Source organism: Molothrus ater, chromosome 9, assembly GCF_012460135.2.
Source record: "Molothrus ater isolate BHLD 08-10-18 breed brown headed cowbird chromosome 9, BPBGC_Mater_1.1, whole genome shotgun sequence".
Taxonomy (NCBI): Eukaryota; Metazoa; Chordata; class Aves; order Passeriformes; family Icteridae; genus Molothrus; species Molothrus ater.
Genome location: NC_050486.2, coordinates 25,583,221 through 25,609,128, shown reverse-complemented (window position 1 = coordinate 25,609,128; position 25,908 = coordinate 25,583,221). Strand labels below are relative to the sequence as shown.

The window sequence follows — 25,908 nt, the reverse complement described above, 5'->3', positions numbered from 1 at the left end:
CTCTAAATATTGCTCTCCTAGTTGAAATTAATGCAAGTTTTTCTTTGAACACATAAGTGAAGAAATTACTTGTAAAGAAAAGGAGAGGTGAGAAAGGAAGATTAAAAGAGAGACAGTGCAAACTATCCTATTTCCAAGTCCAGAGCTTATTTTGAAGGGTTGTACAAGAAGTAAAAAGTGGCAACTGGATTGGTCAGAAGATTGAAAATAGAATAGAAAATCTAGTTTTCCACTAGCAGAAATCCAGCCTTGAACAGAAATGGCTGAAAATTTGTATTTCACCTCTTGACCTCTTGATTGTTAGAGAGTTAAAACAGAACTTTGCAGATTGTATTCATTAGAAATGAGGAAGTTATGATACAGTCAGGTATCTCTGATGATGTTTATTTTAAAAGTTCCTTGGATGCAGAAGAAATCTGTCAAACAACAGGAGATCATTTCTTCAAAGTACAATTTCTTGATTTCCTGAACTTTGTTGCTGCTCCTGGAACTGTTCTATCCTAGAGCTCCTGTACCTATTTCTGATGTCTCCTGTCAGCTGTGGTCTTACTTCTTTCTTTTCCCATAGATAGAAAAATCTTGGAAAAGCAACCATCACCCACTAGCCTGTCAGTCTTAGCCCTGCACAAGCTTTTGTTTTTGTGGAGGCATGGACCTTCATTAAGGGTGGGGGTTGAAATTATTTCAGTTATCTGATTATATAAAAAAGCTTCCTAGCATCAGAACAACTCTGAAATAATATATATTTACTGCACCCATCCTCTGCCTGAGATTTAGCCCTGCTCATACCTGTCAGTATCCCCTGAGTGTAGAGTTTGCTTTTCTCAGCTGTGAGAACAGGTACCCACAGAACACTTCTGTTGGAAAGATAAAGAAAATTACAAATAGTTGACAGCTTGTGTCTACCCAAGGGATAATCAGTAACGGAACCTTACAAGACCAAATTTTAGAGCCTGCAGTAACTAGATGTGCACTGCTTACTTTATGTGTAAACGTGGGATACTGCTGTTAGACCCGAGAATGCAAATACCAAGAGAGCTTGGAGAGAATAGCAGCCAAATCTGAATTTGTAGTTTCACATTTAGACACTGTTCAAGCTCTTACTGCAGCTCGACAGGGAGATGTCTTCAACAAGCCTGAAAGATCAGCTGCAGAAGCTCTGAAGCTCCCTGATTCTCTCTGGGACAGAGGATTGTCTTTGGGACAGAAGGACAATGCAAACAGTGTATTTTCCTCCTTTTACGCAAAACGCGTCAGCTTTCAACAGAGCTCAGGTTTTCCAGCAGGCAGGCGCACAGTGCCCTGTGCATGCCCTGAGAGTTCTGTTTATCAAACCCCTCAGGCAGACCCCGCTGCCCAGCTTTGTTCCACGCCCTTTCCTTGCCCCTCCGGCATCCCCGGCGCGGCCGGAGGCTCGGGATACCCAGCAATGCACCGGGCGGCCACCGGGCGGCTCTGCCGGGACACCGAGCGCCCGCGCATCCCGGGGATCGCCGGTACCACTGCCCGGGCTCCCGCATCCCGGGGATTGCCGGTACCACTGCCCGGGCTCCCGCATCCCGGGGACTGCCGGTACCACTGCCCGGGCTCCCGCATCCCGGGGATTGCCGGTGTCACTGCCCGGGCTCCCGCATCCCGGGGACTGCCGGTGTCACTGCCCGGGGATTGCCGGTACCACTGCCCGGGCTCCCGCATCCCGGGGATTGCCGGTACCACTGCCCGGGGACTGCCGGTACCACTGCCGGGGCTCCCGCATCCCGGGGACTGCCGGTACCACTGCCCGGGCTCCCGCATCCCGGGGACTGCCGGTGTCACTGCCCGGGCTCCCGCATCCCGGGGATTGCCGGTGTCACTGCCCGGGCTCCCGCATCCCGGGGATTGCCGGTGTCACTGCCCGGGCTCCCGCATCCCGGGGACTGCCGGTGTCACTGCCGGGGCTCCCGCATCCCGGGGACTGCCGGTACCACTGCCCGGGCTCCCGCATCCCGCGGATTGCCGGTGTCACTACCCGGGGATTGCCGGTACCACTGCCCGGGCTCCCGCATCCCGGGGACTGCCGGTACCACTGCCCGGGCTCCCGCATCCCGGGGACTGCCGGTACCATTTCCTATCCAGAAAACAAGAAACCTTCCACTTTCTTTCACTGTGGTTAGTTATAAACTTCCACAGACGCACACACATATGGGATTCCTTCACCTGTTCCCAGGACAAGTTGATTGGCAGAGATACCTGCGCACCACTTGAGTTTCTCAACTTCTTAAATGCTTGAAGTAATCAAATCTGATGTCAATGTTTTTGTCTTTTATATCTCCGCATGATACAAAAGACTGGGAGAGGAACAAAGACTCAACTTTCCCTTTAATATCTTCTCACATTTGCTAAAGACAATGTAAACCCTCTGACCTGCCCCTGTCTGCGGCAGCTCCAGCACAGGCCAGGGGTGCTGGCAGGCATTGTGCCACAACTCAGACACTGTCACCTTCCTTCAGAGCATTCCTGTGCCCACTCCCTGCCCCACATGTTACCAGCTTTGTACTGATCAGTTCCCAATGGGCCAGAAGTTGATTTTCAGTAAGCATGACTGCTTCGACTTAAGCTTTTTGTGGAGGCTGGTACTGAAACCTGATCTGTCACAACTGCAAAGTTTCGAAGAACAATATTGTATTATTTGAATAATATTGAATAATTCACCCCTGTTGAGGCATTTCTAATGCTGGTGTTTGGCACGGATTCCTCCCAGTAGGCAGGGAACTCACGCTGGCATTTTCCACAGAACGGAAATGCAGCTCTCCCGTTCTGCTCACAAGGCAGAGGTGCCTGCAGGGGAGGAGCAGATCTGGCTCCCAGCACTGCATTGCTGCCGGCAGGCAGGGCCACCGCATGTACCCGAGACAGCTGCAGAATCTGTGTGCTGCAGACCCGGAGGAAGGCTGCAGAAGAGGCAGGGCTTGCAGCCCTGGATCTTTTTCAAGTTAATTCCAGAAGCCCACACATTCTTTCTCTCCTGTATATGTGAAGTTTCACAGCCCTTTCAGGAACATGACCCACTCAGAATGAACATGTTATTTATTAGTAAGGGCTCTCACACAGTGTTTGACTGCACAAGCCTTGGTTGTTCAGAAAAGCAGGCTAAAGCCAGAGTTACACAGATTGGCACCAGCTGAACATACCGAGTTCTCTTTGTCCTATACATCTACCTATACATGTAATAGAAAGTTGCATCCTGTATTCTAGCACCTCCTTGTTTATATGATTAAGCTTTTATCTGTAAAGAGATACAGAGCCAAGTTTTCTAAGAGTTTGATTAGCAGTCAGCAGTGAGAGTAGGAAAAGAATTGTCAGGTCAGACTTAAACTGTTCAGCTGTTGTAACAGCCTGGTTATATTCCCTTTGGAAAAAACAGTTTAGTTTTCTGAGCTTAGGAAGATTATTACATTTTGTATTTATTTACCACCAACAATTTTCTAGATGTTTAAGAAATATTGAGTAGCAGAGATTTGATCCTTTCCCGTGAGCAGATCCTGTTAAAGAAATATTATTCCCTTTATAGTCAAAAGAAAAGAAATTATTTGACCTGTATTACTTAAATTACAGAGCTTGTTCCTCTGAGTATGTTGTGCCTGGTACAAACCAGTGTATGCTATTAAAATTTCATATGTATTTGAAGACCCATTTGGGTGTAGTAATAAATATTAGTTACTATTGTGGTTTTGTTGATTAATTAAATACAATATTCTAAATATAGTACTGTCTTTCTTTAAAGGGATTCCTGTCCGTAATGCCATCAGTTCTGGTAATCCTTCATCCTTCTGCTCACATTCCTGAGTTGGTGATTCTTACTCATGCTCTTAAAGCCCAGTATTTAATTAGAAACTTCTCTTTTTAGTACCCTTTTCCCATATTTTTCCCCAGCTCTCTGACTGGGGAACATGCTGGCATTTGAACATCTGACCAATGACAAGTATTGCTCATTGTGTTTTAAAGGAACTTTGACATTTTTTGGCTGTATGGGGCCATACCAAACTGACCACTGGCCTGGGTAGGTTGTGTTGGGCACTGTTTGTTTGCTCTCAGCTGTAGATGAAACTGGCAATAAACCTCACACTGGAGATTGTTCATCTGTTTTCCTACTCAAGATCACCATTTGTTAGGGATGAAAAGTTTGACCCAAATTCTCCAAGACCTGTACTGCAATTGGCAATGTAAACCTTTTACTGTGAATATAAACCACTGTCTGATAAAATCAGTATAATATCCATTCAGAAGGAAAACAGATGTCTCAAAGGCTATGATTTTTTTTTCTGGTTATGGTTCTATTTAAATAAAGAGGATAGCCAAAATTAATCAACTCAGTAATACTGGTTTTACATGAATGACAATTTGTGCAGTACTGTTTCTTCTAATACACCCCTGGTACTAAGAGGTATTTTCCGTGCCTTGACACATAATTTACCTGAAGACCAAAAGGAAAAGGGTGGATAACAGAAGGTTCTAGTCAGTCTGGGCTTGGTCTTTTCTGCTATGTATGTGTTAAACTATTCCCCTTAATACCAGCTGTTCTGTTCTCATCCTTGTGCTGCTGCCAGACTGGGGTGTATTTATAAGACAAGTAGATGTGGCACCTGGGGACATGGTTTGAGGGACTTGGCAGTGCTGGGGGAAGGAACAGTTGGGGTTAAAGATCTTAGAGGCATTTTCCAAACTAAAAAATTCTATGGTTCTATAATCGAGTGCAACCAAATTTATGTAGTGTATTATCTAGTGAGGTGCTGAGGAGCAGCTGCAAAGTGCTGCCTCTGGGTCTCTGAAGAGCCTGCTCAGAAAAATGTTGCATGAAGTACCAAGGCAGAAGCATTTTCCATAGAATGAAATTGCTTTGGGAACACAGGGCTTGTTTTCTTCACGTTATTGGCCTGTGGACTTTTCCCTCTGCTTCACCTCTGTTGGCTCTGGGGAACAGCCCTTCCCCAAGAGGGGAGGGTGAGCCTTCTGTGGGGTGTGTATGGGGAAATCTGTGGGGGACCTGAACAACAACATAAAGTGCTGAGAGTGCCATTTCTGCACTGCCTGTCACATGTAACACTGTAATGTGAATAATAAAAGTGTATTTCACCCCAGTGAGAACAAGGTGTTTGTTAGCTCTTTCCTAGGATATATCATCTTAAGTCTTGATTGTGGAGAGAGTCAGTGTAGAGAAGTGAGTTTTAAGGAGATGACTAGAGGGAATAACTATATTTACTTTTAGAATTAAAAGCAAAACTACTTGGATGAAACTGAAAGATAAGGATTACCCAAGGGTAAGAAGAAGCAGTCAGAAAGCATCTCACTTGACACCATTATACTATTTTAAATTCTCCATATTGCTATTATATTACAGAATTGGTGTCAGATACCCCAAAAGTCATCATTTGAGATGGCTTCAGCTTGTAGAGGAAAGTTTTAATCCCTCCTCCATGCCTGAGACATCTTCAGAAGTTTCTCCACACTATCATCTGGAACATTTTCAATGCTATTAACTATGTTTAGAAATGTTAAGTCTAATGCTCAGATCCCATACTGTTTTCTAGTGTTTTCTTTTGTTTGTGCAACCCAGAGGTCCAGACTGTTTCAGTGAAAAATGACATGTTACAATTACACATCATAATGACAAAATTGGACCAACCCAGTAGAAATTATTTAGGGAGTGTCAGTAGGGATCTAATGACGTGCAAGAGGAATCTGTGGTGACAGAGTGAATGGGTGTGGAAAGCACTGAAATGATTACAAATGGGGTATGAACTGTTTGCGACCTGACAGAATTTTTCTGTAGTCCTCTGAGAGCTCTAAAATACTTAGTGTCTCACAAAGGAATGGGAATGACATGTGGAGCTTGAGGGGCTGGCTGGATTCCCTCTGTTTTCTTAGACAAAAAACAGTTGAATAAATCTGACATTTGTTTATAATCCAAATTTGTGTTTCAAATCCTTTTGCTTTTTGCTTAATCTAAAAATGCTTGAAAGAACCGACAGAAGAAAAAAAAATCAAGTATTAATAAGATTCTTGGCTCCTTCCACCATGTGAAGCTGCACATCCATATTTAATGGATAATTTGGGTTTGATTGCATCCTGACCTTTGAATTTAGGAAACACTTTTTTTAAAATCAGAACAGCTGAAATCAACAAGCCAACCTGAATTCTGCATGATCTACACTGCAATGCCCTTTGTCAGTCAGTGAGCAAAGGCTGCTGTTCATCCCCTCCAGAACTCACAGATGTATCACAGTAACCTCACATATGCAGGTGACAGAACAGCCACTGGACATCAGCCTTCACTGTGTGCTGTACAAAGTCCTTCCTTGTTTATATTAGTCCAGAAAAGCAGATTTCCTATTGCACAAGAAATAGAAAATAAAATGCATCATGTGAATTCCTGGCAGGATTTTTACTGTGTATGTCAATTTGTCATTAAGAGTTCCACGTGTTAGATTATAAAGGAGATATCAACATTTTGGGTAAAAAATAAAAACCTTACTATTTCATAAAGCAATAGAAACCAAATCTCAAAATTATGCATGTTATGATGCATTAGAAATGTAGACTGGTTTCTTTCCTAGCAGCCTAGCTGTAAAATTAAACATAATCACGGCAAACAGTGTATTGATCCTCTGACATGTTTTTGTTGCTTGAAGATCAAGAGCCAGATTTTCCATCATGCCTGACACCTTTGGGCTTCCCCTGTGTTTAGTAAAATAGTTATATACTGGGGCTCTGAAAAGTAAATGCACATTTCAAGCACTATTTACAGCTGATAATCCAACCCTACAGAAACTGCTGCAGTAGTCCTGTTTGTGCTACAGCTACCACTTTCTGCAGTTGGGGTTTTTTTTGAGCTTAGACACAATTTCATTTATATCAAGATGTCTAAACTTTTAAAAAGCTGTTTTCTATTACTGGATTTGCACAGGAGATGGAGCTTAGTAGCCCCTTCAAGAGGGTTCCAGACTTGTCAACTCCTTTGAAAATCAGGTTGTAATACTATGAAATTTTTAATAATACAAGACATTGGGGTCATTGCACTGGCCACAGTGACTGAGACAGTCTCTTAGTTGTGCTCAGATCCCCAGAAGGCTGCAGCACACCATAGTGTGCAAAACTCCTGTGACACATCTGTGTCAGGAAGGGCAGAGCCTGGGCAGGGTGAAGCAGACAGGGCTGGGCTGTGATCTTCCCACCACTACCACTGCCCTGGCTCTACTGCAGCCATGGCAGGGTCTTGCTCTGTAGGTGGTTTTCATATTAGAAGAAAGCAAAAGGATATCCTGAAAAGAAAAAGTCATTCTGATCCCTCTTTCTCACTGCTGAATGATTTTAACTACACTAGAGACTAAGAGCAAATCAAGCGTTAAACTATAAAAAGAGCCAGAGAAAGTTTCTTATCTCTTTCTTTCACCCATGAAGAGTTGTATTTTCTCTGTTGCAAACATTCCTCTGAAAATGGTGCCTCCATGGAAGTGAAGCAGCCTTTTCTGAAAGCACAGATAGCTGGGCACAGATAAGGAAAAGTGTGATGGTTCACTGCAATACAGAGATCACTTCAGGCAGATTTTCTTTTCACTGTAAGTGGTTTGTCTTCATTTAAAAGTGCCTTAATTTCTCTGTTTCTGAATCTATAAAATGGAGACCCTGCCCTCCTGCATTAGGGGGGGTTCCACTGGTGAAGCAATTTGGGATGATTAAATGCACATTATTATCATGTTGAGACTTGGAGGCTCTGACCTTGACAGAAAGGTGAGCGACAGCCTGCCTGCACGATCAAGCAGCATTAGTGAAGGCAGCACTTCCCTTTCATGATGCCCAAGTGCAATATAATCATCTCTAATGTAGCTGCTGCAGGCACTTCCCAGCCTCACTGGCAGAACTTGCTCAGGAAGGTCTTTTCCACAGCATGCAATTACAAAATGAGAATGGGAGGGAGGGAACGGGATGAATGAAAACAAACATCATTCTAGGAACAACTGCTGGTGGTTAATACTTGACCATTACTTCTTGACAGGATTAATGTCCTTCTAATCACACTAATCCCTTCTGATAACTTTATCCATAATCCATCTATTTCAAAGCAACATCCAGATGGCTTCTGGTGGAGAGGAAGACAAAATATACATGCAGAATGGGGTCTTGACAACAGCTTCTTCTATTTTCCCTTTTTGGGGATATAGGGTTTGATCTTGAGACAGGACAAAAAAATATGCTTTCATCAGACAGCAAAAGAAAAACCTAGAGAATTGCAGAGAAGATAGAAAGTTCTATTTTTGTTTGTAAATAAAATATCTGATACTTATCTGTGACAGCCAGAACAAGCCTAGAGGTGCTCAAAAGGGTTTAGCTACTTGTTTGCATGGGACTAATTAGATTTCCAAGATATTGGAAAGAATTCCCTTCTTCTTTACGTCAAAAATTCTATTTTAGTCTTGGGGGTTTTACACGGATTTCCCTCAAAGCAGACATGAAACTTAGCACTTGGTTCTTTGGTTTGTACAATTATAAATACTTTAAACAATGTAGAAACTGTCTTTACCTTGTTAACTAGTGATACATAATTCCTAGAATGGAACATGCCTTCCCCTTCCCTTTAGGCTTGACAGGCTTTTTTCCATACAAGCTAAGTAATGGTGTCTGAACATTAAATTACAATTTTGTGGATTTTTTTCCCAAACTGATTAAAGGAGTGAGATGTACAGTAATTATTTAGAAAAGCTCCAGATTGTTTTTTATTGTCTTATCCTGTTTTGTCCATTTGGCAATCATTAAAACACGCTATGGAAGAAGCTACACATGAATCATACATGTGGAAGCTACTTAACTACACAACTTCTCAAATGATTTCAACCTATGAATCAAATATCTGCCCTGTTCTTCCAAGGCCAACCAGATCCTGAGGTTTGACAAGAATTGAAGGTACACTTTTCCATTCCAGTGTGTTTCATGAGTCTAGCAGTGGAAGCCATGAGAATAGCTCTGTTCTGGTTTGGAAGAATCTTGAGAAACTCTTCAGAAATTTTTATGTAGACAAGAGTGTCTGATAAAAATTAGACTTTGAGGGAGGACCTGAGCATGATACAGTGATCTTAGTTTAAATTAGCTGGAAGCTTATTGTTCCCTAGGAAGTAAGAAAAGTACTTGTTCTTGTCATCCTGTGGCTACATTGTGTGAATGTTAGAACTCTAGAGGCCAACAGCAATAAATGTGATGTGACTGTGTATTACTTGCTTTGTACAATAACTGTGATAACCTCTATGTATCTTAATCTTTGTGTCATTTGTCCTATTCCTTCTGATATCAAACACATGAAGTCAAACAAAAAATAGTGAATGAGTGATTACTGTCTTATTCTAGTTCCAGGCACTTCTTTCTGAAATGACTCTGAGCTATTGCCTAAAATGACCACTGTTACTCCCCAGCCTTTGGAGAACTGGTTCCACTGGTCCCTTCCTGAGCACTGCAGGCCATGGAGAACACAGGGTTTTGTCAGGGCCCAGACCTCTGTTCATGCTTCTGTCACATCCCAGTTACCCCACTGCACCTCCATAGTTAATTACTTTTGATGACTTTCTCATCACAGCATGAACTGAGCATGACTTTATCTGGTGACAGGATAATCTCATTACAGATGATGATCTTGTTAATGAATATCCCCAAGACAGAGCAATCTCATTATTAGCCCCCTCAGGATTTGCCACCTAGGAGCCAAGGTAAGATCAGATTCCAGCTGAACATCCTCCCAAATCCTAAGGCCCTGCATCTTGAGGCTGAGCTAACAACCCTAAACTCACCTGAACCACTGGGCATATTTAATTAGGATTTTTGTCCTAAGTACTTCTGGAAATGCTTCTCAGGTGAGCAATCGAGACAGAGTTCATCTCTTTGTTGTTCTGTAGAACCAACACAGCCCAGAGGCATCAAGGACAACAGGAACAGTGGTGGCTTCCCCACAGTGACAGTGGCTCCCCACAGTGACAGTGGCTCCAGGGCAGCACTGGGGAGGGAAGGAGAGTGAATTCTCTGTCCCCTTGGCAGTGCCCTCTCCCAGGAACTGCTCTGCCTGCAAGTTACAACTCTGCTGCTCAACACTCAGCCCTTCACACCTCTGATGTCACCTGCATAATGTATCTATGAAGAACCCTGAAAATTGTTACCATGAAAAACATCCAACTGGTTAAAAATCAGCCTGATTCTCATTTTTCTTTTTTTTTTTTTTCCCTGGGAATGTGGAGGTGGAACAGTGCTGTACTCTAGGTATCTACTCTGTGCAGCAATGAGCTGTCAAACTGGCTCAATAGCCTGTGGAACCTCAGCCTGAGAGAAGAGTTCAGTCCTAAAAATCGAGTAACAACACAGGGGGTTTTTAACAGAAAACTGTCACATTAATTTGAGATAAATATATTTTGCTGAATTGTTTTATTAAAAAAATGTTTTAGAATATTCACTCTTCTGAAGGACTCATCCAAGGGAAATGTCAAGGAACAAAGTAACATTCCTACTACTGTATTATCAATATGCAGTGCTGTGTTTGTACACAGTGCTTTGCAGACACATAGAAAGGTGGACTTTTTATCAAATCAAATTATAAATAAAAGTAAAGAACAATGATTACAAGAGTGAGAGTTGCTGAGATGCTCCTTTTCTAAATTATCCCAACTCCAGTGCACCCTTGCTCCTATAGTGTTAACAAAAGCCATGCTAGATGAGAGATTGGCAATGCAGAAAAGCAATACATTTTCTTAATTAATCTAGTGGATAGCTGGAACCTGAACACTAAATCCACCCATTTGATTTCATTAAATCTACTATAAAGGTTAAGCTGCACTTTAGCACTGGCTCTAGACAACCTCTCTCAGCAGTGTGAGGTCAAGGAGATCTCATTCAAGGAGGTGCAGCTTAGTAAATATTTATGAGAACAGGCCTGGTAAACAGGTCTGTTTTGATGAGAAAGCTGGACACACCAAATGATAAATGTGGTATTTTATTTCACCTGTACTTTTCCTGAGATGTATGCTTTGGAGAGTTCACAGAGAATTATCCAAAGGAAAATCTCAATTTAAAGCCCCAAACCACACTGCTGTCAGTGGAAAATCCAACCCCAGACTCAGATCACTTGGAAACTGCACCAGGGTCTATGTCAGAGCAGCCTAAAGAAACCTCAGGGGCCAAAGAGAGCCCTGTCTCACCTGCCTGTAGAAGAGGGTCAGTGGGAGCTGAATCTCATGGTGGGGAATCTCATTGCATGGCTTGGCACAGGCAGAGTGGACGAGCAAGAGGGGCACTGGTGATGCTCTGGCAGTGCTGGGCAGGGAGCTGAAGAGGAAAGATCCTGATGGGTCCCTTCCAACTCAGCATGTTCTGTGACTGTAGGACTCTGTTATTCTCTGATTCCATGGAAAGGCTGAAGTGATCACAGCATGTTCTTTGCTCCCAACTGGGCAGCCACACTTCCCATGGAGGTGTTTCCCCTGGATCCCATCCACTGTCCCCATTTAGACTGAATTACAGACTGCTCCCAATGTGCTCCCCAGCAAAGCAAAAATATATTGAATTTACTTAGAAAGAAAAAAGTTATTCTTTTTGCTAAAGAATGGACTATATGACAAAATTGCCCATTAGTGTTTTTCATTTCAAAACTGTGTCCCCACTTCACACAGGAAGGGCTGAGTGGGTTTGATTAGACTTTCTTCAAAGGTCCATTCAAACCTGAAATATTCTGTAAAATTCTGTGTAGAGTATGATACACAGAGTTTTAACAACTATTGCCATGGCTCCTGTGAACTGAGCCATCCCATGTGTAACTTGTGTAAAACTGGAATTTCAGGGTAGAGTGAGTAGGATTCAGTCCCCACATGTGCAGCCTGAGCTTGCAAGTTCCTTCCAGTAACCAGGATGTGAGGTGGCACTTGGAAAACATCCTTTCAGACACAGAGAGCACAGCTGTGGTGTTACTGGCAAGCTTACTGAGACACTGACACACAAATCAGCTGTCAGAGAAGCAGGCAGGATGGAACAATTCAGAAATTAGGCTTTCAGCTGCATTAATGCAATGCAAAATAACGTTGATTTCAATACCATTTGTGCTGTGTTTTCTTCCCACAGCTTGATGTCTGGGCTGGCAGCCCTGGATGCCAAGACTTCCAGTCGCTTGGGAATCATAACTGTCACTTACTACCTGTGGACAACCTTTGTGGCTGTGGTTGTGGGAATAATTATGGTGTCCATTATCCACCCTGGTGGAGCAGCCCAGAAGGAGAGCACTGAGGAGGGTGGAAAGCCCATCATGAGCTCTGCAGATGCACTGCTGGACTTAATCCGGTAACGACATCCATTCTTTCTGCTTTCTGAAGGCAGCATTTGGTACAGAGCTGCAGGAGAAACTGGGGCCTGAGCCTCAGTTCTGAATCTAAGGATAAATATTTTGTTGAGACTGAGAAAAAAGTAAGTTACAGAAGATAATTTTCGAGTTATCAGAGGTTTATACTGGCTGTTTCTTGTAAAATTTAAATGAATGGCCACCAACCAACAACAATGGAGCAGGTCCTTTATACCCCACAGGACTCCATATAGCCTGTGCACCTCACTATCAAATCCATTATTTGGGTCAAGGGCCTATTAAAATTTAATGTTCATTTAAATAAGAATCGATAGTTGCAACAGGCAAAACCTTAAATAAAGGGGTGAAACGCACATTTTTCAGAAAATAATTCTTAAAAGCGCAGTTACAGCTGTTCATGCCAATTTGCAGATAAAGGACAGAATTAGAAAGATCACTGTTGGGTATTTTTTATTCTGCTTTGGGGCTTTTCCTTATTCATTTTATTTTGTTTGGCAAAAGACACACTTGTCCTTTTAGAGCAGCATTAGGGCACTGCTGGAATTTGATGGCCTTGCCTGAAATCCCTTTTTGTCCCAGTATTTCAGGTGCTGGTGGGATCAGTTTGTTGACTGAACATATTCTGTGCCTCAGATTTATTTTGCTCGTGCAGAAAGTTTTGCCTTTGTTTGGTAGCTCAAGTTGCTGATCTCATACTACATCAGTCAAGGGCTTTCAGACCCTCTGTGTATCTAGCACAGAGAATTCTCTTTGGAGTTCAACTTACTGAAATTAAAAATGGTTCACAGTTTGCCTTTCAAAAACCCAAATTCCTGACCCTGACAGCAGACAAAGTACTTTAATTAAGACTTATTTGGACTTCAAATCAGAAGGAACTGGGAAGAGAAGCTTACAAAAGACTCCTCTTTTCTCCTCCAAGTTGCATTTACCCAGGCCACCTGTATTTTATCAATGTCTTTGTGAGAATGGGCCAAATTATTTTAGTCATGGAGCAGCAGCAGAGAACAATCTCTTCTGTAGCTTCCCACAAAACCATCATCTTCATCTGCACTGGGTACCCATCTGTATCTCTCCAGTGACTTTGCCATGAGGGATGGATGCGCAGTGGAATTCCATCTGTTTGTGACATGGGATTGAGTCACATTATTCTGTTTCTGCTGCACAAAGGACTGTAATTCCTACACCAAGAGGTGTGAATCCCTCACTATGACAGAGTAGCATAAGAAATAAAAGAGAGTCTAAGAAAAACGTGACCTTAATGACTGTTTTCATAGTGGCCATGTCAGGGGACCATTCCTAGTGTGCTGAGCTGGTTCTCAGGCCTCAGTCAGAGACACTGAAAGGCACAGTGGGACACAGGGTGCAAATGGACCTCCCAGCTCTGCCTGGGGAGGTTTCCCTTACCACAGGTCCTCATTCCCTTTCTCACAGCAGCCCAGTTGCCTTTAGAGGCTCAGAGTAAGCTTGTCATGGAGATGAGTTAGATGGAAAGTAATCTGGGTTTTCAAAATCAAAATTTACTATACTTTTGTGTTTTCAAGAAAAGACCAAGACCTGAGTTACAAACTCATCTCTTCACCTCTGCCTGGCCACTCCCTGCACACCAGGGGTGTTATGGTGAGGTTTGGGAACACTTTATTCCTCTGAGGCCTCATTGCAGGTCAAAAAACATTTGCAAGTATCTTCTAGGATTTCACTTTTCTACAAACATTTACCCAAGCAAATCATAATAGCATGTGTGCACATTTCAGGTATTCAAGTTTCCAAGCAGCCACGTGCTTCTAGTCTGCAAAACCTTAAATTCTTCACTGGTTTGGGCAGGTGTCAACAATGACAAGGTCAACAAGCCCCTCTCATTACCAAAGGTTAAAAGAGAGAATCCAGCTCAGTCTTTTTTGCTGTGCTCAGCATCAGCCACAGCTGTAATCTTTCTATCCTGAGAGCACCAATGGATGGTTTTTATTCCTCTGCTACAGAAATAACCACACTTCCTAAGTAAATAAATAAATAATAACAACAGAACTGTGGGGAATGGGCTTTCAGCCTAGGCAAACACTATGGGTGAAATTCTGGCCCTGCTGCAGTCAGTTGCAAGACTCAAATATCTGTGTGGAAGTCTGGATTAAATGTAATGATGTATCTGCTGGTTTGAGCTAGAAAAGCTGATCCTTTAGCTCAATGATAAATCACTTCCATTCACAGCTGGAAACCATCTTTTTCAGCCCAGATTGGCTTATCTTCTCAATTCATTAATTTCCTCTCCATTTATCAATTGCATATGTGCCCAGAAGTTTACACAGGAAACATCTGGTATTCTGCAAATGAAGAATGCTAAATGTTCAAGTGAAGAGATGATATATGTGACATTATTGTGGGGTTAATTTTAAAAGCATGAATCTTGGCATGGGGATACTTGTATTCACCCTCATTGATTTCAGATTTGAAGCCACTTTGAAATGATATAAAACATTATTATTTCTTTTGATGTTATATATGACATTGTCTAGAGCTTTTGACAGGAAAGATGTTGCTAGAAATTGAATGTCTTGAATTTTTTTGTGAGATTTTTGCTTTTAGTAGTGGTTTTAATTAGAAATTAAAGAACACACTGAATCAGCAAAAAATGAAACCAAAAACTAGTGCAGAGCCTTGTGGCTATCCTTAACACTTGCAACACTAATCAATAACCACATCATCATCATCATCATCATCATCATCATCAGCATCATCATCATCATCATCATCATCTCATTATTATTATTATTATTATTATTATTATTATTATTATTATTATTATTATTATTATTTTGAATTATTTTGGAGATGGTGTTTCCCCTGTATATTTGTCCATTATGTAGGGGGAAAAAAAAAACCAAACCTCCAAACAACAATGATTTGGAGAGGAGATAATAATTCTGAATAGTTCTGAAATTGCTCTTAACCTCACATCAGCCAGGAAATACACAATCTCATCAATATCCTGAATTTCATGCCTCAAAAATTGCATCCACAGTTCAAACATTTTTTTTGCCACTTTAAACAGCTGTACTTGAAAGATTTCCTTTCTAAAGAGAGCCCCAGGAGATTGGGGACCAGAATGTTCTGCTGCCTGTGGAAGATGCCCATGTCACCAGGTGGTTCCTGTGCAGGAACCTCCCTCTCTCTATTGGCTCTGGACTAAGGAGGCAGCTGTGACTCTGAAGCTGTGCAGGAGATGCTGCTCTCAAGGTGCTTCTCTCTTTAGCCACCACTTTATTGGTCCATTGAGACAGATGTACAAATCTGCCCTAATTTTATTCAAGTTTCTGCTGCAAGCACTGCAAGGCCTATGAAAGTACATTTTCTTCCATTTAAAGCTCTATATAATTCTCAGGCTAAGGATCATGTTGTCTTTAAGCACCTGGTGCTTTATGAGTTTTTATAGATTTATTCTCATGGATGTGCAATTCCTCTGTGAAGCAGGCAAGGACCATTTTCCTTCCTTACAGCTAGAGAACCAAAACACATGGAAAAGAAAGTACTTCACTGAGGATTGTTCAGAAAATTCTGTTGGCCAGAAGGAATATTCCCAGCTCATACAAGAGCTGGTAGGGTTCTTGTAGGATTGTGGCTTTTGAGCATCTCAATAGCAGTGAATCAACAAACATCTCTGCCTTCTTCTTCCTGTGGCAATTACTGAAATTAACTTTATACTTTGTCTGCAAAAATTACAGTGACATTTTAGTAGCCCTTTATGAGTTAAGAAAATAAGAAAGGCAATATATAATCTTTTTAAAGTGATTCAGCTTTTGTGTATTTTATTCAAAAGGACAAAAGGGAACATACTTGCAGGAATAGTGTTCCATTTAAAATATTAGGTTTACTTTTGTAGCATAATGACCTGACTAGGAGAAGAGAAATGCCTATAATTTGAGGACAAACATTTGCAAAACTCATTCTGTGAGCCAGAAGGACACTGTTGACATTAGCAGTTAATATTTCCACAACATCTGTTACCTTTGATTTAGAAGGGGAGATTCTGCTGCAACTGAAATCGTGCCACCTTCATTTCCCACCAAGGGAAATAAAATCTGGCTTATGAAATAAAACAAACAAGCAAAGTCCCAGCCAAACTGGGTTCCCCCTCCTGTTTCATATCAGGCTGGCTGCAGATTTGGGCACCAGCAGGTGCAGGGTTCATGCACATTGTTGGTTTTTCTCAAGTCCAACAAGACAGAGTGGCATCGTAAACTTATTCAGCTCAAAAGCCCCAAATAAACCAATTCCGTGAAGGCAGACAGGATCAAATCACATCTTGACCCACAAAAAATAAATTTGTACATTTCTGAAGTTTACTGGAGGGAGAAATCAGACCATTTTACCACTGAAAATTCAGGATTGCATCCAATTTAATAGCAGGTACCCAGAAAATCAATTTGGCTTAACCAAGAGAGGCTTTATTTTTATACCAGTAAGAGTTAGAAGAGGATATAAACACTGTAGAGGATTTATGTTTTCATGGGAATCATGAGCACTCTTTAAAATCACTTCCCTTTTTTCAAGCTAAGGGCTATATTCTGTATTATTGAAATAGTGTTTCTTGAAAATAGGGCAGGAAAAACTCAGGTTCTATTGTAGTGTGGAAAAAGTCCAGGCTGTGCAGAATCAGGAATCACACCTTTAGAAGTTTACAGCTGAAGACTGAATTGTATGTAGACACAGTAATATATTTCAGAGTGCATTAAATGATCCAGCTTTAAACTATGAAAGAACTTTTGAAAATAAGTATGCTGTACATGAAGGTATCTTTTGCCAAAAGCTACTGTGTACTATGATAGAAATATTTATCTGTCTCCTATGGCAAAGCACCACTTTTTCCTCTTTTCAGAATGCCAGGTTGTTTTCATCTCACAAAACCAGCCTTATGCCAGTAATGTTCTGCCCTGGGACCAGGCCTTTGCTTCTGGTTAACTTCTAAGAATTTGATCTCCACAGGAGCCCCAACCTTAAATATTTACAAAGAACTCTCAACCCTCTGACTGTGTGGTCTCTACTTGGCACAACATGAATCCAACATGGAATGAAGATAATTCCATGATGAAAACCACCCTGAGGAGATGGACTATGAAGCAAATTCTTCTCTCTGGTCAGGAGGCTTTAGTCACAGAGGGTGAGGTGCACAGGGACCAGGAATTAAAAGTGCACTAGGAAAGCTTTGACCTTGCAGGGGAATTTGTTGTCCATCCTCCTGACAATTGGTCTGGACCTCTTCCAGTGCCAACACACACTTTTCATGGAATAACTTGCCTTGCTGGAACCACAGTGGAAATACATTGGGCCTGTTGTGTTCCCTTTGATACAATTCAGCCTTTTTGAGATGCTTAAAGCTGTGATGTACTTGTGCTTCCACTTTCAGAGAGGCACAGCCCTGCTGGGGCTTTGTCAGGACCTTTTCTTTCAGAGGAAGCAGGGTAAGAAAGTTCAGATCCCTTCCTGGAACTGAAATGCCATGCAGCCCTCAGGACAGATAAAAAGTCCACATTTGACAAAATGATTCCACAATATGAGTTCTGCTCTGATCTTTGAAAAAAAAAAACAACAAAGCAAGACAAAGTAACTTAAACCCAATTAGTGATTTTTGCATTCTGTAAGTACTTTTTATCCCAATAATGAGGATTTTAGTGCCTCATTAATTCTGCCAAAGCAGCTTCTTTGGTCCTTTTAGCAGGAGGTAGTATGACTGATATGGAGAAATTAGATGAGGCACCAGAGATGACTACTGATGTACAAGATGGTTTCTCACATGGCCTCTGCTATAGGTTGGGTTTTTTGTATTTCTGGATTAAATTTTGCCCTTGCTTTCAGCAGTGCAAACCCTGCTGGAGCCCCTGACACCTGCAGGAAGGTATCAGATGTGTGAGGAAGGACAGGACTTGTGGCTCATGTGTAACAGTAGTGAGGAGTCCACACAGCTGATGACGAATTCATGCAGAGGACATAAAAAGCAAACAAATTCTTGAGATTAAGGTAATGTCACTGAGAATGACCTCAGCCTATAGTAAATAGGAGCTACAGTGATGTTTGCTCTTGGAAAAACGTAGAAACTTCACAGTTCTCATGTCAAGCCATTCAGGCTTCAGTTTTGCTCTCTGCACCCTTGCTGTATATAGTGACAGGGTAAGGTTTCAAACACATCAATATTAGAATACTGTCAAATTTCCAGCCTTAAAACAATGTTCTTGCAGGCTCAGCTGCACTTGCTCAAATTTGAGAGCAGAGCATCCAAAGCTGCTTTCTGCCTAGTGCAAATATAGGCCAATAAATATTATGAGGACACACATGCAGCAAAACCCCAGTCTGGTGGCTTTAATTCCACAGCGTGGGAGACTGCAGCCAGACTGTCTGGTGTGGCAGGGATTAGGGGCTGATAACATCCAAGTCTGAGAGCAAAACCAGATTGGGGCTGCAGAGCACAGAGTGCCAGAGGGAAGGGGTGCTCTGAGTCAAGGAAACATCTGCCATACCTGTGGCAGTCCTGTGCTACAGCCACTGGCCTCATTTCTGACTGAAAGGATCTGCAAAAGCTGAATGCTCTGAGTTAATGACGCCGTGGTCAGGACCCAGAGCGAGTATTTCAGATATTCAGTAGCATTACTGGAACCAGAAACTGGCCTGTGTTATTTCTAGCAGGAGTTACCCAGGAGGTGTGAAGGAGCTGTCCCCGTGGCTGCAGGCTCATGTTCTCTGGACAGTTCAGTTAACAGAGTCACAGTGACACAGTTTAACTGTGCTGCTCCTTGTGCCACTGCTGTGGTTCTGAGCAAACCACCCCCTAAAGAGACAAGAGAGCTCCCACATCCTGGGGGCAGTGCTGAAGAATGGCTTCCTGACACTATTCAGGTTCCCAAAGCAGCTGAAATTAGGGGAGCAAAATCAATCAACTCTACATTCACAGTCAGTTACTGGGAGACAATGGAGAAGGGAAGAGAACCTTCCACTTTTGGCAAGATGCTAAATCATCCTGTGCCAAATGGGACCCTCAGAGCTGCTGCTCAGACCAGGTGCTGCCTGCACTTGATACAAGTCTTTAGGATTTCCTCAAAATCCACGACTGGATACCAAAGTGCATGTACATACACATTCCTAATTCATCTGAATCCTCTCATCCCATGCAGAATTAGGGAAGGGCTCCAAAATTTGCCTGTAGATCGCAGCAGCCTGTGCAGCACAGCAGGCTGCAGGCAGAGATGGTGATTAGTGGGTCACTTGTGCGTGTGTGCTGCTGTCACAGCAAATGCAGGCCAGGCCTGCTGTGCCAGCTGGGCTCAGCAGCTCAGCTCTGCAGAAGGTTCACTGAGCTGATATTGGAGTTTCATGCACATTCACCCTTTTAGCCTCAGCTGAATACTCCTGCTCTATCTGGCAGAGTTCCTGAGGCAGAAGATGCTCTGGGAAATGTTATTCCTCAGGGCAGGCAGTATTTAGCTGTTAATTTTTTATGTAACCAGAAAGCCTATGTCTTCAGTTTCTGTTTTACAACAATATCCTTGTCTCAGACCTAAATTTATCTATGGTTTAAACCAGACTCAGTCACTGTTGTGCAGTAGGTTTAATTCCCTACTCTTATGTGAAATTATTTCTGCTAGGAATGCTGAGCTGAGCCACTGAGGTTAGACAATGTTGCTTGTGCTAGAGAAATGAATCCCAGATCACTATTATTTTGTGACCTGTGTCTTGTAAGTAATCTGCAAGCAATGCTGCAACTTCAGAAGTATTTTATCTGCTTGGCTTTCTTAACTGAACAAACACAAGAGTATTTATAAGTGTTGACAGCAACGATGAGCTCAGTTTGAATCACTCCTTCCCTAGTGCTGGCAGTGTCTTTAATTCAGGGTACATCAGTGAAAAACACAGTGCCTGAGTAGAGACACAGCCTGACTTTATGATCTGGGGGCCTGATCCACGTGGGTACATCTGGATCTCATCCAGAGCTGCACAGAGATCTGCAGGTGCCAATCTGGTGTCAGGCTGGGTGTTTGAACAGAGTGGGCAGAGCTGGACAGGCTACAACACTCTGCCATTCCCTGTGCTGTATGCTGGGTCAATGCCCCTGTGTGGATTCTGAGCCAGCCTGAAGCTCCCACTCTGCAGCATCCCCCAGGACTCAGGTCGGGTGGGCAGGATCCCACAGGGGGGCTGTCCCAAGGACCTTGTGAGGATCCAGCCAGCCTCCCCATCCCAGTTCCACACCAAAATGTCAAATCCTCCATATCACTCTCCCTTCAGTCTCCTGTTCTGAGCCATTCCCAGGTGATCCTTGCTAAACATCCAGCTCATGGCTGGCAGTATCAATGTGCAGCAAAACACACCCCTCAAGCAAGAAGTGTTTCTGAAGAGGCCTGACAGACCCAAGAAACCCTCCCAGTTACCTTCCATCTCTAGGTGGCACTTCAATTCCTTCTTCTCATATTAAAGTTCTCATTCACCAATTGCTCTCTTAAATGTTTTTGATTAACAAAACTTAATTTTGGCTAATACTGGATTTTCTCAATCCAAGTAAACCAGCTTAAAATAAAAATAAGCCGAGGCCCTGGCAAACACATTCAGGTCATCCTTTCACCAGATAAATTGTGTAACTTTGGTAAGGCCAGTCTCAAAGACTGGATCACAGTGCATAATTTATTAAAAAATATTGGGAGAATTCCAGCATCTAGTATTAAGTGGGTAGTTGTAATTCCTGCAGGATAAAGAATGATAAAGAAACAAAATGCTTTAATCCTCTACAAATTTGTCTAACATTTAATCTAGCTACTAACCATATGATATTTCCTTTCTCAAGCAGTCTTAATTGTTCTTAATTCTACTAATTAGGACTATGAGGGAGCAAGTGGAAATCATCAGCAATTCAATTGATGTTTCTGTGCAAAGCCACAGCTCGTACGTGAGGTACATATTCAGAGCTGTGCTGGAATCTCTGTGTGCATCTCTGCTTTCAGAATATTTCACATTCACACAGCAGGGCAGAGCACAACCAACACCCTGAGCACCCCTGTAGCACATTTCAGCCCAGCAAAACAAAGACCAGTTAATATTAATGAAGCCTTTAACAGTCTGGAAGCAGAATTCCCTTATGAGGCACAATGAAGCAGTAACCACCTTTGCCCTCCTGCGCTCCCCCTCCTGAACATCCTCTCCATCTTGCCAGGCCCAGCTCCATCCAGCTGTTCCCCAGTCAAGCCCCAGGGCTCAGGCAGAAGGTTGTGCCTGCACCTGACAGGGAAAGGATGCACAGCTGCCTCCTGTCTGTGTCTTGCTTTGGCTGCGAAGCATTTGACATTTGAACCAGACAATCAGCAGCTCCATGGACAGTCTGCAGAGACAATCCAATGCCTTTATGAGACTCATCTGCTCTCAAGCAGCAGGCCAACAAGTTCCTCTCATGTTCAGTCTTCTGTTTCATCATTAGGCAGTACTACTATCACCTAATTAAAATTTTTCTCCCACAGTTCTCCCTAAAAATGATAATCAATTACCTCTTTGTAGCAATTGCTCTCACTGATTGATGCTACTGATGCAGAATCTACCTCATACTTTTAAGTGTGACCATAATATCATGTTATGATTACTTAAAATAAAAAAAAAGTGTTTTCTAAGCCAGTGCTGCACACTGACTCCATTAGCAACAAGTATGTGCTGCTGCTGCTGCTGCTGCTGCTGCTGCTGCTGCTGCAGAGAGGAAAGCAGCTCTGGAAAATGTCCCTGGTTCAGCATGCATTCAACTGTCTATGCACACAGCAATTCTCTTTGAAACTGAGAACAGGCTTTTCACATATATTTAAGGGTTAACCTGACTTGGGGTTTAAGCAGGACTTTGAATTAAAAGTCATTTTGCTGGAGAACTCAGGAGTTTCTCCTTGCATAAATACAGGTATATGAAAGAAGATAATTGGGTCATAGACTGTCACTGTCTTCTGCCCCAAGGTTCAGAAGCTTAGGGTTGGAAATAAATTAGTCCTGAAAATGATCCTATTAGAATATCACACAAATCTTGGTTTCCAAATGCTGCATGGAAATGTATGACTTTTTAGCTATTTTTTCCCAATTATACTATGATTCCTCTTTGGAGCCTGCAGAGGGTGTGCTCTCCATTTCAAATAAGGATTGAATGTCTTTGCAGCTCAAACTGAAATTATAAATTAGCTCCATATATAATTGTGTGAAATGTTACAGAGTGAGATATACAGAAAGTCAAAAAAGGTGACAAAAAGAGTCCCTTTTGGAATTAAAAATCTATTGGTCTCCCTGCATGCTCAGTGTTGTGTCATTGCCTTCCTCAGTAGCTCAGCTGTGAGCAAAGATGAAGCTGCTGACCTCATTCAGGTTCTTATTCTGAAGCCTCAGAACTGTATCTAAATAAAATTTAGCAGCGTACAGCTCTAATCTCAACTCTTTTAATCAGGAATGAGATCCTCTTTTTGAAAAGCAAACTGTTCTTGACCAAACCACTGCAAAGTCTACATCACTTGCAATTTTAGTGATGAAAATATATTGGGGTACTAGAGTTTATCAATTAGCACAGGAGTACTTAGAAGTGCCACAGTAGATTACAGCACCCAGGGGTCTCAGGAATACATCCCTGACTGTCCTGAAGAGCTCATTATCTAAGCAGGGAAGGCAAAACATGGAATAAAAGAATATTCATCCCCCCAGTCAGCAGATGGAGAAGGGAATCATAGCAATTCTGTCACCCCAGTTACATGGAGACTGTGGCAAAGCCAGAATCTGCAGCCAGAGCTCCTGGGTCTCCTCCCATTTGTTTGGAAGCAAGTCCCAAAACCTCAGTTCTGAGGAGCTGTCTCTCTGTTGGGCTCTGCTCTGCCAGGCACAGCTGTGTGGCACAGTGGGAGAGAGTGGCATCCTCTGCACCTGCCCAGCCCCTGCTCTCCAGGAGGGCAAAGAACTGATTCATCATGGCAGACCCAACACACAGTAAAAAGAAGTTGGTTTCAGTTCCATAGAAATTATTCTTCTATTTGTTCATTTTTAGGAACATGTTTCCAGCCAATCTTGTTGAGGCCACATTCAAGCAGGTAAGTGGCTATATATCTTTTACTGATGAAAAACATGAGCCAGCATTAAATGAAACATGTACCTTTTTTAAAAGACAACCCAGGTATAGACATGGCATAGGACTGCAGACACTGTTAGTACCTTCAGCATTTAGGAATTAATGAGTCCCATTCCATTAGCCTCAGTAGCCATGGTATCTGAAGGCAAAACAGGGATAAAATGCTCTCTAGTGTGACTAGAGAATAGATATGCACTCCTATGCCAGTTCCACGTCCACCAGAGGAGAGCTGGAATTTATTTAAGAGCATCCTGCAACACCACACCAAAGAAGAACAGAATACTAGGTTCAATTAAAGCAACAAAATAATGTACTGCAGAAGAATCTAATTACTCAGGTTGGAATTTGGCAAGAAAAGCTCATCTAAAAGTTCTGAGGGAACAAGAGGCATGGCTGTATTTATTTCACCTGGGGGAAATTTAATGGAAGCCTCACAAAGAGAAGGGCACTCAGAACCTCCAGGAAGTCATTCCTAATTATGTCTTACAGGAAAGTTGCTCTGTCAGGAGGCAAACTGTTTGCTGCACCAAGGTCTGATTCTAGGAAACTCAGGTTGTGTTACGCTTTTCCAAAAATTCAACTGTTTTTACAGATTTTATCAGAGAAGGATAGGAGTGTTCATTCTCCTTTTCATGCCAGTCCCTTCAACATGCAGCATTGTTGAAACAGAGCACTTAGGAGGGCTCATGAGACTATTCATTCCTGTTGGGATATTGTAGTAAAACGCACTTTGTTTGCTCTCAGTACCGCACCAGGAGCATTCCCATCATCAAATCGAACAAAGCGTCGGCCGAGAGCAGCACGCGCCGCATCATCATCTACGGAGTGCAGGACGAGAACGGCTCCAACGTCCAGAACTTTGCCTTGGATATCACCCCCCCTCCTGAAGTGATTTACAAATCAGAGCCAGGAGCCAGTGATGGCATGAATGTACTGGGGATTGTGATATTCTCTGCCACCATGGGTAGGTTTCAGACATGTTTGGTTTGTAATAATCCAAGTGTCCATTCAAGAGAAAAGGATTGGGTTGGGTTGCTTGGTTTCTTGACTCAGCTTTTTTAGCTGTTTCTATCTAAACTTTTTGGGGAAAAGGCAAGACTGTTACAGAGCTGTACCCCCACCCTTTCAAAGACAAATTTTCAAAAACTTGATGACTTTTGTTCCAAGGAGTTGGGTTTTCTGTGCATTCACTTACATTTTTTTTTTCTCAACTATTTTGAGCTTTTATTTATGACCCATCTTTTGCTGACTGTAAGACAACCTTGTACAGTGTGCTCAGAGGAGGTAGGAACTACCACCAGATCAGACTCATGGCCCCTCTACCAGTATGCCAACCCATATTGTTTTATGAGTTTTAAATCTGTAGATATTACTTTTTTTGATTGAAACCTCTTGATTTTATTTTTGGTATCCTGCAATGAAGATAGTTCTATACCACCTACTAGCTCAGCTTGTAAGAGTAAGAGCCTCTGTCTGGCTTATTTATTTAGTTTAACTTGCTGGAGGAACTCATTGGTGCCATGTGTGTTATATTATGTTTGTGGATTTGAAAGAAGTTTAAACAACCATTTCCTAGTTAACCATAAAGTTCTGATGACTTTTATAAGAAAATGCTGATCAAATTTTCCTTATGTAAATTTATTCTTGGAAGTTAATCTGGTCGGCAAAGGTTGTTCCATAAAACATCTTTGACTGTATTTATTATATTATGGTTCATAGCAGCACAAGGGTCAAGATTCAAACCTGGAATTAGTGGATTTGTCTCTGTTTTTTTAGCTTCTCCAGTGGGTGGTATTCCCTGTACAACCCTGCTGGAAACTGGCTGTCTCCCAGTTTGTAGTATTTTATAGTCCATTTCCAAAGTACAACATCACCACAAACACTATTCCAGTCAAAACCTACTGGGTATGAATGAATTAATTACATCTACTTATTAGGACCAAGGGCAATTTTCTGCTTCTGAGAACAGAAGATCATTCATTGTCTGCCCAGAACTGAATGTACGACTTTCACCGAGCCCCTCAGTCTTGCTGGCCTGAGGCTCAGAGGGCAGGAGCTGAGACTTGGCTTCTTCCTGGCTGATGGACACAAAACAGCACCAGGATTGTCACCCACAGCATGGCTGCTGGGTCACCTCTAGCTGTAGCAGCCAGGAACAAACCTGAGACACCAAACCCTCCACAATTAGCATCACCAAGGACTACTTCATGCTTTTGTTTTGAACAAAGGATGTGTCAAGGCTGTCTTCAGCCTATTGCACCCCCCCCCCCTCCCACCGTCCAAAATGGAAGCATTGAAACAGCTTAATGAAAGAGTGTTGTCTTCTGACCTAAAAGTTATGGCATAGGTGATCTAACAGGCTTACAAACTCCTATCTTGAGAGCACTGCTCTTGTGAAATCCCTGGATAAGGCAGCTGAAAGCCTCCCTGCCTGCCTCAGCAG

The 25,908-nt window shown here is 42.5% G+C and overlaps 1 protein-coding gene across 1 annotated transcript in view; it reads left to right on the top strand.

Moving 5' to 3' along the window:
- The window catches only part of SLC1A7 (solute carrier family 1 member 7), a 48,234-nt gene that overhangs the window by 3,093 nt on the left and 19,233 nt on the right, over positions 1 to 25,908 (top strand). The window contains exons 3-5 of the mRNA XM_036387923.1: positions 12,124 to 12,339; positions 23,385 to 23,427; positions 24,210 to 24,429. Of these exons, the coding sequence (XP_036243816.1) occupies positions 12,124 to 12,339; positions 23,385 to 23,427; positions 24,210 to 24,429 (479 nt within the window). The remainder of the gene's footprint in view (positions 1 to 12,123; positions 12,340 to 23,384; positions 23,428 to 24,209; positions 24,430 to 25,908) is intronic.